Source organism: Saimiri boliviensis, chromosome 17 (assembly GCF_048565385.1).
Source record: "Saimiri boliviensis isolate mSaiBol1 chromosome 17, mSaiBol1.pri, whole genome shotgun sequence".
Lineage (NCBI taxonomy): Eukaryota > Metazoa > Chordata > Mammalia > Primates > Cebidae > Saimiri > Saimiri boliviensis.
Genome location: NC_133465.1, coordinates 32318346 through 32332645, shown reverse-complemented (window position 1 = coordinate 32332645; position 14300 = coordinate 32318346). Strand labels below are relative to the sequence as shown.

At 47.3% G+C, this 14300-nt stretch overlaps 1 protein-coding gene across 3 annotated transcripts; it reads left to right on the top strand.

Annotated features, from left to right (window-relative positions):
• Positions 1-215: 215 nt before the first annotated feature.
• On the top strand, positions 216-7923 carry ZNF232 (zinc finger protein 232). Of its 3 annotated transcripts, none has more exons than XM_003931360.4 (4): positions 612-708; positions 2987-3461; positions 3745-3871; positions 7129-7923. In XM_003931360.4, the coding sequence occupies exons 1-4, from the start codon at positions 686-688 to the stop codon at positions 7833-7835; spliced, it is 1332 nt and encodes a 443-aa protein (XP_003931409.1). In that variant the 5' UTR covers positions 612-685; the 3' UTR covers positions 7836-7923. The 3 variants fall into 3 exon arrangements, with proteins under 3 accessions (XP_074244606.1, XP_003931409.1, XP_010340277.1); XM_010341975.3 differs by having other exon boundaries at positions 630-708; positions 7156-7923; XM_074388505.1 differs by lacking the exon at positions 2987-3461 and having other exon boundaries at positions 216-708.
• The last annotated feature ends 6377 nt before the right edge of the window (positions 7924-14300 follow it).

Sequence of the window (14300 nt, the reverse complement as noted above, 5' to 3'; positions counted from 1 at the left end):
GTAGAGACAGGGTTTCACCAGGTTGGCCACCATCTCTCAGAAAAAAAAAAAAAAAAAAAAAAAAAAAAAAAGTTTAAAATAAAAATAATTAATCTCTATTCCCCCATCCCAATAAAATGAAACCTTGGAATTCTTTTTTTCTCCTCTCCTCCTGCTTCGCCCCAGGAATTGTACAGGCCGGTGGTTAGGGAGTACGAAGGGGACCGTCTTCCTCAGTTGTGACCCATCTCATCAGGTCTGGGAAGAGGTAACTGGAAAACAGAACATACAGAAGTGTTACCACAGGCCATGTACAAGGCCAGAATTTCTCTGACCTCTGTCCGCCAGCACCGCCTGTTAAAGGTACAATTCCGCAAGAGACTCGTCAAACGGTGGAGTCACTCGCTTACAAGGGCTCGATCTCCACCTGCGCAAGGACTGCAATTCCCAGGAGCCTCCAGGGAACCCAGCCGCGCCAGTCCAGACGTGCAGGCGGCGCGCTCTTTCCTGCTCTGCTCACGTCCAGGAACCGGTTCCCGGCCTCCCAACCCCTCTGCAGCGCCCAAGCGCCTGGGTCCGAGTCCGGCAGCGAAAGCTGGCGGCGCGGAGGCTTCTGGGAGATGGAGGCCGAGGCTGAGACCTGCGCAGGCGCAAACCCACAGCTGGGGTGAGAGCTGGAAGTGGCGCGGTTCGTGGCAGCGCCCAGATGGACCCTCCTGGTCCTGTGAGGTGAGTGTTGGCGGCGGCTTGCCAGAGGTCCACCTCGCGGCCTGGCTTTTGCCTGTCCCGCAGGCAGCAGCAGCTCTGCAGTGAGCAGGCCTGGCAGGCAGCTCCGCGGGTCTTTGTGGAGAGGGGTTTGGGTCGCCCACGGTGCCCGAGCCGCGCTGCCCGCGTTGCGTCACGTCCCATGGAGGGGGGGTCTTGATGTCTCTCTTATCTTTTTTCGAGATTCCTGGATAAAGGAGTGAAGGGTGGGAGGAGGAAGTTGTACCTGGCCTCGACGACAGCACCCTCCCCAGGCTCCTGGGAGGGCACTTGCCCGAGGCTGGGATAGAGAAGTTCTGCTGCTGGGGCCAGCGCCTCCGGGCATCACCCTGGGAGACACGGGCTCTGCGTTTTTCTTTGCGCCTCCTTTGTCTTCTGCCAGCAGTCCCCCTTTGTGCTCGTTTTATGGCCTCTGGTTCTTCCCACCTCCTTCCCCGTGTGAAAGGAAAATAAAATCTCGGGATCCCAAACTTACTATGCCAAGGAAAAAGTTAAGCTTGGAAACGGAGTCACGGGGAAAAAAACAACAACAACGGCTTTTCCTTTTGTTCCTAAACCTATAACTGAAAGATAGAAAGCCACATAACACCCCAGATGACCTGGCAATGGAAATGAACAGCCCATCTTCACCAGACAAGACTAGAAATCGCCCTCCACCCACCCAGAGACAAAGCATATTTGACTTCTTCCTCTACGTCTACTTTGTCTTATGCACGAGAAAAATTCATAATTGACTTCCTCTTTGCACGTGCAACATGTGAATTCAGTGAGCTCTAATCAAATCTTCACAAGAATGTGGCCACTTATCTCACTACCTACCCTCCCTACCCTTCTCTCCTTCTTCCCCGCCTGCCAGCTTTCTCCCCTTTAAATATTGAAGCCCTCAAAACCCTCCTTGGAAAAAGGGCGGGCCACGGATTCTACTGTGGTCTGTGTGTCTTTTTCCTGGGTGCGTCCTCAACCTTAGCAAAATAACCACTAAATTGGTTGAGACCTATCTCAGATGCTTTCTTGGTTTACACCTGGCAGATTTCCTTGACGCAGGTCACTGTATCCAAGACTTCTTCATAGCTGCCCCTTAATTGGGCCCTGCTACAAATCTTCAGCGTTTGAATGAGATCCAGCTCCTTAAAGGTGACTTATATTTTTCTTTTGCTGCAGCTACTACTTCAGTTTTTCTTTCTTTCTTTTTTTTTTTTTTTTTTTTTTTTGAGGTAGAGTTTCTCTCTTGTTGCCCAGACTGGTTTCTTGGCTCACCAAAACCTCCACCTCCTGGGTTCAAGTGATTCTCCTGCCTCAGCCTCCCGAGTTGCTGGGATTATAGGCATGCATCATCATGCCTGGCTAATTTTGTATTTTAAGTAGAGACAGGGTTTCTCCATGTTGGTCAGGCTGGTCTTGAACTCCCAACCTCAGGTGATTCCCCCCCTTGTCAGCCTTCCAAAGTGCTGGGAATACAGGCATGAGCCACTGTGACTGGCCACTTCAGAAAATTTTTAAAGTGGAAGAAGCCATCTCAGAGAAGGCTGCCTCCCCAACACATCCCACCTTGCACTGAAAGCTGCTTGGCTCTGGGCTCTGCATCTGGAAAATTGGGTTTTGCTTTAAACTAGTTTCTTCCCAATGGTCATTTCTTCTCATTGGCCCCCAGAACTTTTTTTTTTCTTGTTGTTTTTTTTCCCCTGTTAATGGCATTCATTTAGCTGTATTGGAGAAAACCACTTTATATCTCCATCTCTACCATACTGCAAGTTTCTCAAAAACATTGACTTAGTGCAGCAGAATTCTGGGGAGAAGTGGAAGAGAAACCAGGTGTAAAGAGTATAATATAGGGTTTGCCTCTTTGTGGTGCTGAGTATATGTTTAATGAATGAAAAAAAGAAGAGAAGCCTGGGCATGGTGGCTCACGCCTGTAGTCCCAGCATTTTGGGAGGCTAAGGAGGGTGGATCACCTGAGGTCAGGAGTTCAAGACCAGCCTGGCCAACATGGCAAAACCCCATCTCTACTAAAAATACTAAAAAATTAGCCGGGTATGGTGGCTGGTGCCTGTAATCCCAGCTAGTTGGGAGGCTGAGGTAGGAGAATCACTAGAACCCTCGGGGCGGAGGTTGCAATGAGCCGAGATTGTGCCATTGCATTCCAGCCTGGGTGACAGAGAGAGACTCTGTCTCAAAAAAAAAAAGAAAAGAAAAGAAACTAAAAGAAAAAAAAGAAAAGGAATGATTTCTTCTTATGTTACAGGGAGCCCTTTCAAGATTCCAGCTGGTATGAGCCTTCTGCAGAGCTAGTCCGGACTAGAATGGCTATATCACTAACAGCAGCTGAAACTCTGGCCCTTCAGGGTATACAGGGACAAGAGAAGATTATGATGATGGAACCAAAGGAAGAGGAACAGTCGTGTGAGTATGAGACCAGGCTACCTGGGAACCACTCTGCCAGTCAAGAGATCTTCCGCCAACGCTTCAGGCAACTCCGCTACCAGGAGACTCCTGGTCCCCGGGAGGCCTGGAGCCAACTACAGGTACTCTGCTGTGAGTGGCTGAGGCCAGAGAAACACACCAAGGAGCAGATCCTGGAGTTACTGGTGCTCGAACAATTCTTGACCATCCTGCCTGAGGAGCTCCAATCCTGGGTGCGGGGACATCACCCTAAGAGTGGAGAGGAGGCTGTGACTGTACTGGAGGATTTAGAGAAAGGACTTGAACCAGAGCCACAGGTGGGAAGGGGGATTTGGTCTGTTATGGGAGCCAGATCAATGACCTTCAGGCTGGACAAAGGGGCAGCAGTAGGGGGAGTTGCCAAGTTCAAACCTCTCTTGGGCCAAGTAGAGCAGTTAGTATGTGTTTCTGTGTCTGTCTGTTCTGCCCTCAAGCCCTGAATGAGAAAGAGACTGACTCTAGCTCCTCTTCCTTCCCCTGTGCTGACTCTGAGGAGGCTCTGTAAAGTCTCCTTGGAAGCTTTGGTCCCATATAAACTGAGTGGTGCCTGATCACCTCCAGGTCCCAGGCCCTGCACATGGACTTGGACAGGAAGAGCCATGGGAGAAGAAGGAATCTCTGGGAGCGGCCCAGGAAGCAGTGAGCATCCAGCTCCAGCCTAAGGAGACCCAGCCTTTCCTAAAGAGTGGTGAGGAGCAGGTTTCTGTGGGGAGGGAGAAGAGAAAGAGGGGAGTATAAAGGGCACAGTACCTAGTACCTATAAAGGATAAATAGTAGTAGGTGCTCAAATGTTTGGTATCATCATCACAGCCTTACTCTTCTTATCTCTTAGGCGAGAGACTTTGCCCATCACTCATAAAATTAGGAGTAAGAATAACCTACCTCATAAAATACCTCTCTGAGGATTAAGTTGAACTGGTGTCATATTTGGATATAAAGCCTGGCCAGCATCTCTTAACTTTAGAGAGCCCTAAATCAGGACCAGGAAATAGTTCATTCACATATGCCTTATCATCTTCACTGCACTTAACTCCTAGTCTATAATAACTCTGCCCTGAGCTGGAGGCCAGCCTTGAGATTTTTTTTTTTTTTCTTTCACTTCCTGAGGCCTTGCAAAACATACTTTTTAAGCCATAAAGCACTCCTGTGTGAGATGCAGCCTGTCATCACCTTTATCTACCACCTCTTCCTCAGGTAAACAGCCCTATTTGAAACTCTTACGTGTGCCCTTACCTTCTACCCTTCAGATTCACTACAAAAGCTTCCTTCTTGGCCTGCCTATATACCCGCAAACAACCTCTCCTCTCTCCCAGTGGCAATCACTAGACTTACAGCCTCAGGAGTGTGAACTGTCCTTGTTGGCCTCCGCAGCATCATGACCATTTTGTGAATTTGTTGCTAACCAAGAAGAGTCTATGATATTTGGTTTTATACCATAACCTCCCTATCGCTATCACCAAACCAAAGAATTTGAAAATCAAATTCTTATTAGTTACACAGTGGGGAAAAAAAATAGAAATGGAAGTTAATTAGACTCTGTCCCAAAAGTATGTTTCTACTTCTTAGCTCTTCTTTCTTCCTTGCCTTTTTTCCAGACTTTTTCTTTTCTCCTTTACTTCTGTTTAATAAGCCTCTATTCATTTATCAATTTTATTACTTTACTTTCAAAATGAAGCTAGCTATTGTGTGGTTTTTGTTTTTTTTTTTTAATGGCAAGCATATTTCAGATTGTTTTAAACCATAGCATTTAACCTGAAAACATGATTTTTTTTTTTAACTCAAATGTTCTTGGCTGGGCACAGTGGGTCACACCTGTAATCCCAGCACTTTGGGAGGCTGAGGCCAGTGAATCACTTGGGGTCAGGAGTTCAAAACCAGCCTGGCAAACATGGTGAAACCCTGTCTCTACTAAAAATACAAAAACTAGCCTGGTGTGGTGGACATGCCTGTAATCCCACCTACTGGGGAGACAGAGGCACGAGAATCACTTGAACCAGGGAAGCAGAGGTTGTGGTGAACCAAGGTCATGCCACTGCACTCCAGCCTGGGCAACAGAGCAGGACTCTGTCTTTAAAAAAAAAAAAAAAAAAAAAAAAAAAAAAAAAAAAAATTGCCTATAGCCATTACTGGAAAAAAAGAAAAAGAAAAAGAAAAAAAAAATCAAATGATCTTGAGTCATCTTAAATGAGTTATCTTAAAACAATTGGTTTCTGTTCTCCTTAGGCAATAGAGAACATTACAACAGATAAAAGATAAAATGTGCCATGGACATTTAAAAACAAAAAAGGCAATGCACTCTTCATTTTTTTCTTTTTTAAGGAAGAGAAAGGCAGAGAGCATCAAGCAGATAGGAGGCAGGGAGCTGGAAGTCTTCCTTTTGATAAAGGAGGCAGCTATTTGAGCTTCCTCTAAAGAGGCTATAGATTTATGCAGCTGGGAAATGGAAGGGAAGAGGTGAAGGTTACAGAGCCAGGAAGGGCAGTTTTCTGCCTTGAGAAACATCCCTTTTCCTAACCCTAATGATTCTTCCTTCACAACATCAGTTGACCACTCCCTAATTTCTTGAAAATATGGGAAATCCTAAAACGATCGTGCATCGTAATTGCTTTTCTTTTTTCTTTTTTTTTTTTTTTTTGAGATGGAGTTTCACTCCTGTTACCCTGGCTGGAGTGCAATGGCGCAATCTCAGCTCGGCGCGATCTCGGCTCACCGCAACCTCCGCCTCCTGGGTTCAGGCAATTCTCCTGCCTCAGCCTCCTGAGTAGCTGGGATTACAGGCACGCGCCACCATGCCCAGCTAATTTTTTGTATTTTTAGTAGAGACGGGGTTTCACCATGTTGACCAGGATGGTCTCGATATCCTGACCTTGTGATCCACCCACCTCAGCCTCCCAAAGTGCTGGGATTATAGGCTTAAGCCACCATGCCTTTTTTTTTTTTTTTTAAAGACAGGGTTTCGGGCCGGGCGCGGTGGCTCAAGCCTGTAATCCCAGCACTTTGGGAGGCCGAGGCGCGTGGATCACGAGGTTAAGATATCTCGAGACCGCCGGGCGCGGTGGCTCAAGCCTGTAATCCCAGCACTTTGGGAGGCCCAGGCGGGTGGATCACAAGGTCAATAGATCGAGACCATCCTGGTCAACATAGTGAAACCCCGTCTCTACTAAAAATACAAAAAAAATTAGCTGGGCATGGTGGCGTGTGCCTGTAATCCCAGCTACTCAGGAGGCTGAGGCAGGAGAATTGCCTGAACCCAGGAGGCGGAGGTTGCGGTGAGCCGAGATCGCGCCATTGCACTCCAGCCTGGGCAACAAGAGCTAAACTCCGTCTCAAAAAAAAAAAAAAAAAAAAAGATATCGAGATCATCCTGGTCAACATGGTGAAACCCCGTCTCTACTAAAAATACAAAACACTAGCTGGGCATGGTGGCACGTGCCTGTAATCCCAGCTACTCAGGAGGCTGAGGCAGGAGAATTGCCTGAACCCAGGAGGCGGAGGTTGCGGTGAGCCGAGATCGCGCCATTGCACTCCAGCCCGGGTAACAAGAGCAAAACTCCGTCTCAAAAAAAAAAAAAAAAAAAAAGACAGGGTTTCACCATGTTGGTCAGGCTGGTCTTGAACTCCTGACCTCAGGTGATCCACCCACCTTGGCCTCCAAAGTGCTTGGATTACAGGCATGAGCCACCATGCCAGGCCGCTTTTATTTTTTCAATAAAACTTCTTTAGTGTTTCACTATGGAAGAATTAGGGGAAAAAAGCAGATAAATGGGAGAAATTAAAAAGAAGAAACCCTCTCCTCTGTGTAGTCCCATCACCAAGAGATAACTGTTGATAATAGCTAAGTAAATGTTCTTCCAATCTTTGTCTCATATACTGTAGTTTTTAAGCATTTGTTTTTATTCCAGAACTGTAAATTTTAATCTAAGTGTTGTTTCTTCATACATTCAGAACAGGTATATTTACATTTTCTGTCAGTTGTTACAGAAGATGGCCCAGAGCCCAAGGAAAAAGGATCATTGCCACAACCACCTATTACCGAAGTGGAATCACAGGTGTTCTCAGAAAGACTTGCTACCACCGCTACATTTGATGCTACCTCTGAGGGTACCTTAGAACTACAGCAGAGAAATCCCAAAGCAGAGAGACTGAGGTGGTCCCCTGCCCAGGGGAAAAGTTTCAGACAGATGGTTGTCACCCATAAGGAAATTTCCACAGGGAAGAAAGACCATGAATGTAGTGAATGTGGTAAAACCTTCATTTATAACTCACATCTTGTTGTCCACCAGAGAGTTCATTCTGGAGAGAAACCCTATAAGTGTAGTGACTGTGGGAAAACTTTCAAACAGAGCTCAAACCTTGGTCAGCATCAGAGGATTCATACAGGAGAGAAACCCTTCGAATGTCATGAATGTGGGAAGGCCTTCAGGTGGGGTGCTCATCTTGTTCAGCATCAAAGGATTCATTCAGGAGAGAAGCCCTATGAGTGCAATGAGTGTGGGAAGGCCTTTAGTCAAAGCTCATATCTAAGTCAGCATCGGAGAATTCACAGTGGAGAGAAACCTTTTATATGTAAAGAATGTGGGAAAGCTTATGGATGGTGCTCAGAACTCATTAGACATCGGAGAGTTCATGCCAGAAAAGAGCCTTTGCATTGAACTGAAGGGGAGAACGCCTCCAGACAGAATTCTGTGTCACTCTAATCTACTTTAGGACTGGATCCCATAAAAGTTACAAGCTCCTTAAGATTTTTCCTGTGTCTTTCTTAATTTAGGAAAAACTGTTTACTTAGTTCCACCTGTAGACCATCCCTTCATGTCTACATGATTAAGATACCGATATCAATTAGGATGCCATTGGCTGCAAGTAGTAGCCCAGTTGTTTTGCTTCTCCTTTCTAGCATGACCTTTGGCAAGATTCTGAACTGCCCAGTTTGCCCACCAATAATGTCTACTTCATTAGAATTTGTTTTTTGTTTTGTTTTGTTTTTTTGTTTTTTTGTTGTTTTTTTTTTTGAGATGGAGTCTTGATCTGTTGCCCTGGCTGGAGTGCAGTAGCATAATCTCGGCTCACTGCAACTTCAACTTCCGCCTCCCGGGTTCAAGCGATTCTTCTGCCTCAGCCTCCCATGTAGCTGGGGCTACAGGCGTGTGCCACCATGCCCAGCTAATTTTTGTATTTTTAGTAGAGATGGGGGTTTCACCATATTGGCCAGGCTGGTCTCGAACTCCTGACCTCGTGATCTGCCCACTTTGGTCTCTCAGAATGCTGGGATTAAAGGCGTGAGCCACTGTGCCCGGCCTACTTCATTAGAATTTTTAACCTGGCACTGAGCAGCTGCTTGGGAAGTGGTAGTTATGTTGGTATTTATTTGTATATATTGTGAATGGGTCTTTGGGCCAGGTTTTTTTGTTTGTTTTTTGGTAGAGATGGAGTCTCACTATGTTGCCCCAGCTGGTGTCAAACTCCTAGCCTCAAGCGATCCTCCTACTTGGCTTTCCAAAGTATGGGGATTACAGGCATGAGCCGCAGTGCCTAACCAGTTCTGGCCCTTTCTCAGACCCATACTAGTCTGCCTGCCCAGACAGGGTCACATCTGCGAGTGTCCAGTCAGGGGACAGAAAATTTGAAGAAACTTTAAAAAAGTATTAACTAGCAAAAAGGGATTATCTGCTAAAGGGAATAAATAAATCTCTAAAGAATTTAGGGGCTGGGTGTGGTGGCTCATGCCTGTAATCCCAACACTTTGAGCAACTGAGGCAGGAGAATCACTTGAGGTCAGGAGTTTGAGACTAGTCTGGCCTGGCGTGGTGGCTCACGCCTGTAACCCCAGCACTTTGGGAGGCCGAGGCGGGTGGATCACGAGGTCGAGAGATCGAGACCATCCTGGTCAACATGGTGAAACCCCGTCTCTACTAAAAATACAAAAATTAGCTGGGCATGATGGCGCACGCCTGTAGTCCCAGCTACTAGGGAGGCTGAGGCAGGAGAATTGCCTGAACCCAGGAGGCGAAGGTTGCGGTGAGCTGAGATCGCGCCATTGCACTCCAGCCTGGGTAACGAGAGTGAAACTCCGTCTCAAAAAAAAAAAAAAAAAAAAAGAGACTAGTCTGGCCAACATGGTGAAACCCTCTCTCTACTAAAAATATGTTTTAAAAAAAAAATAGCCAGCATGGTGGTGTGTGCCTTTAATCCCAGCGACTTGGGTGGCTGAAATAGAAGAATAGCTTGAACCCAGGAGGCAGAGATTGCAGTGAGCCAAGATCATGCCACTGCACTCCAGCCTGGGTGACAGAGCAAGACTCCATCTCAACAAAAAGAATATAGGAATAGGACAAGCATGATGGCTCACTCCTGTAATCCCAGCACTTTGGGAGGCTGAGGTGGACAGATCACTTGAGGCCAGGAGTTCAAGACCACCCTGAGCAAGCAACATGATGAAACTCCATCTCTTCAAAATGACAAAAAAGTAGCCAGGTGTGGTGGTGTGTGCCTGTAGTCCCAGCTACTTGGGAGGCTGAGGTGGGAAAATCACCTGAGCCCAGGAGGTTGAGGCTACAATAAGTCATGATCATATCACTGCACCCCAGCCTGGGTGACGGAGTGAGACCCTGTGTTAAAAGATAGAGAAATAGCTGGGCGCGGTGGCTCAAGCCTGTAATCCCAGCACTTTGGGAGGCCGAGGCAGGTGGATCAGGAGGTCGAGAGATCGAGACCATCCTGGTCAACATGGTGAAACCCTGTCTCTACTAAAAATACAAAAAACTAGCTGGGTGTGGTGGCGCGTGCCTGTAATCCCAGCTACTCAGGAGGCTGAGGCAGGAGAATTGCTTGAGCCCAGGAGGCGGAGGTTGCGGTGAGCCGATATTGCGCCATTGCACTCCAGCTTGGGTAAGGAGTGAAACTCCGTCTCAAAAAAAAAAAAAAAAAAAAAGAAATAGCAGAAAAGGGAACAGCTACTACCACTACCTCTAGGGCTGAGGGAGAATTCTCAAGAAGTAAACTTAGAAGAGCCCCCACTCCCCTGAACAATACTGAAATTCAGACCTCATTGATTAGGGTGTGGCTATTCCAGTGTTGTGCTAGAGCCAGTCTGTACAGCCTGGCAAGAGCCAATTTTGCACATTACTTCCCAAATCTGCATTGAAATTAGCCATGATGCAAGTATTCACACTACGGAAATCAGCATACACGGTAAATGAGAGACTTTTTATTTTGGTTTTGAACTAGCTGTTAGCTAGTTGTTAAATATTTACACAAGCCAGGCACAGTAGCAGGTGCCTGTAGTCCCAGCTACATAGGAGGCTGAGGTGGTCCAGCCAGGGCAACATAGCAACACCTTACCTCAAAAAAAAAATAACGTTTTTTAATGTACTTGTTGTATAGAGTGCAAGGGACAAATGCATTAGATGAGGCTGGAGAGATGAAAATTAGCAGCTATCTAGGCCTTTTAAGCCACATAAGGGATTTTGGATTTAAGAGCAGTGGGAAGCCATTACTAGGGAGTGACACCATCAGCTACTCAGGCACTTCAGAAAGATCATCTACAGTGTGGAAAATTGAAAACACTCACTAGGAGACTTGTAACCTCCAAGTGATACAACTACCTAAATTGAGGGAGTGTCCATGGGGATGCAGAAGAGGAGACAGACTTGAAAAATACGAAGGGGGTGAGGTCAAGACTTCTGGGGGTCGATCTGACTGTGAGGAAGAAAACAGCCCAACCTCCCTCTAGACCAGGCGTCCCCAAACTATGGGCCCGCGGGCCGCATGCGGCCCCCTGAGGCCATTTATCCGGCCCCCCGCCGCACTTCAGGAAGGGGCACCTCTTTCATTGGTGGTCAGTGAGAGAAGCACAGTATGTGGCCCTCCAACGGTCTGAGGGACAGTGAACTGGCCCCCTGTGTAAAAAGTTTGGGGACGCCTGCTCTAGACTCCAGCTCAATTTATGCTTCAAGCCAAACAGTGCAGATGGGTCCACATTTTCCTCCCAAGAGCCTTAGGCCCTGTCGGGGAACCCCATTCTACAGGCCTTTCTTAGGCACCTACCTCTGCACACACCCACGAGGACCCCAAGGCCAGAGGTGGCAGAGTGGCTGCCCAACACACAGTGTGGCCATAAGCCCTAGGGGTGATAGAGGAGAGCTGTAGGCCAGGGAGCACATGGATACGGGGAAGCTTTGGGCTTAGGGTTAAGGGAGTCAGTTTCCTCTTCCGGGCACCTGAAAATTACTGAAGCAGTGCTTCAACTATACTACTAAACTTCAGAAGGAGGCTTTATATTGCAAAGTTACAGATGAAGAAGACTAAAATGATGAAATAATTTGTCCAAGGCCACATAATTGGTAAGTGGCAGGGCCAAGATCTGAATCTAAATATGATTTCAAAGCCTGTGCACATGGCATTCTTTACTCAGTGCTGCAAGGAAGAAAAGTGGGGCTTTTGCATTTCCAACTTGAATTGTGGAGCAGAGAAAACCAAATTCACTGTCCTAGTCAGCAATACCCAGACAGATGAGTGCTTAGTCCCAGTAATGAGACTATCTCTGCTGTCCAGGAACCAATGTGAAATTTAACTAATTAAATTTAAAATTAAATGTAATCGGACTGGCATGGTGGCTCATGCCTGTAATCCCAGCACTTTGGGAGGCCAAGGTGGGTGGATTACCTGAGGGCAGGAGTTTGAGACCAGCCTGGCCAACATGGTGAAACCCTGTCTGTACTAAAAATACAAAAAATTAGCCTGGTATGGTGGCAGGAAACTGCTACTCCCAGGGGAATTGGAGGAGAGTCAGGGAATGCCTCAGAGGACAAGCCCATTGCAATGGTCCTTGAAGCTGGAGGTAAACAAGGGTGGGGATGGATGTTAAATGGACCAGTGGCCTCCTGGGAGGAGGGTGGAGTCTGTAAAGGCAAGGAGGCATCAAAGTGCTGGGTATATGTGAGCACAAGCAGATCAGGGTCGCTGGTGCACGGTGTCAGTGCCAGTGCTGGGATGGGAGGTTCTGGGACCAGGATGCCATGGACTCCAGGGGCAGGGTGGGCGTGGGGAGAAGGGTCCTGAGAAATAAGTGGTATGACGTGGGCTGTGATTTCCAAAGCATGAGGAGGTTGGACAGGAGGCTGGAAAGGAGTATGAAAGATTTTTGAGGATGATACAGGCAAAAGATCTGAATTCCTCTTCCTTTGTTTTTCAGGGCTGAAAGTTGCAAGTAAAAGGGATTTTTTTTTTTTTTTGATACGGAGTTTTGCTCTTGCTACCCAGGCTGGAGTGCAGTGGTGTGATCTGAGCCCACTGCAACCTCTGCCTCCCAGGTTCAAGCGATTCTCCTGCCTCAGCCTCCCGAGTAGCTGGGATTACAGGCATGCACCACCACACCTGGCTAACTTTGTATTTTTAGTAGAGATGGGGTTTCTCCATGTTGGTCAGGCTGATCTCGAACTCCCGACCTCAGGTGATCCACCTACCTCGGCCTCCCAAAGTGCTGGGATTATAGGTGTGAGCCACCAAGCCGATCAGGGATGTGTTTAAAGCAATCTGTGGCTATCTTGTTTTTAAGTAAATGCTATGATCAATTTCAACTAAAGAAAAGTTTTGGTTCACCTGTTAATATTGTACTTGCCCACATCATAGAAAAATCAGATAATCATTTACTGCCACTTATTTATTCATTCATTTATTAACGAGTGGCAACCCTGGGGTGAACACTCTTCTACAAGAGTTAGCCCTGTCCTCAAGGAGCAAAGCAAAATTACTGCCGGAAATGAAGAGGAAGCAAGATCAAAGTTTCATGTCAGAATGAAAGTGTCCTACAGTGAGTTAAGTCCCCATATCCCTGGCCACTGTGCATGATCAGATGCTGAAGTTGATAAGAACTGGGCTGGTCTTTTCCACATTGGCATCAAAGGTCCTCTCCAGTGTGAATTTCCCAATGAACTCCAAGGTGAAAATTCCATCTCAAGACTTTCCCATACTCTACATAGTAGTGTTTCTCACCAGCGTGAACTCGAATGCCAAGGAATCTCCCATCTCCACCTGAAGGCATGAAGGTCTCCCAGGTCCTTCCCACATTCGGGGCACTCTTGGGGTTCCCCTGACTTCAGAGTCAGTGGAATGGAACCTAGATTTGTAGTGCCTACTCTGACTAAAGTGCCTCTGCCCCGCCATCTATCTCCAAACTGGGTATGTCCAGCTTGGAGAATGCTCGACATACCCAGATGACCAAAGGCATAGAAGCATTTGCTGCTTTTTTTTTTCTTTTTCTTTCTTTCCTTTTTTTTTTTTTTTTTTTTTTTTTGAGACAGAGTCTTGCTCTGTTGCCAGGCACCAGGCTGGAGTGCAAGCCTGGTCCACTGCAACCTCCGCCTCCCAGGTTCAAACAATGCTCCTTCCTCAGCCTCCAAAGTAGCTGGGACTACAGGCACGCGCCACCACGCCCAGCTACTTTTTGTATTTTTTCATAGAGATGGGGTTTCACCATGTTGTCCAGGATGGTCTCGATCTTTTGACCTCGTGATCCACCCACCTCAGCCTCCCAAAGTGGTGGGATTACAGGCGTGAGCCACCGCGCCCAGCTGCTTTTTTTTTTTTTTTTTTTTTTGAGATGGAGTTTCACTCTTGTTACCCAGGCTGGAGTGCAATGGCGAGATCTCGGCTCACCGCAACCTCCGCCTCCTGGGTTCAGGCAATTCTCCTGCCTCAGCCTCCTGAGCAGCTGGGATTACAGGCACGCGCCACCATGCCCAGCTAATTTTTGTATTTTTAGTAGAGACGGGGTTTCACCATGTTGACCAGGATGGTCTCTATCTCTTGACCTCGTGATTCACCGGCCTCAGCCTCCCAAAGTGCTGGGATTACAGGCTTCAGCCACCGCGCCCGGCTTTTTTCTTTTTTTTTTAGACAGAATCCCTCTCTGTCGCCCAGACTGGAGGGCAGTGGCATGATCTCAGCTTACTGCAACCTCCACCTCCCGGGTTCAAGTGATTCTCCTACCTCGGCCTCCCAAGTAGCTGGGATTACAGGCACACACCACCTTGCCCAGATAATTTTGTACTTTTAGTAGACACAGGGTTTTGCCATGTTGACCAGGCTGGTCTCAAACTCCTGACCTCATGTGATCCGCC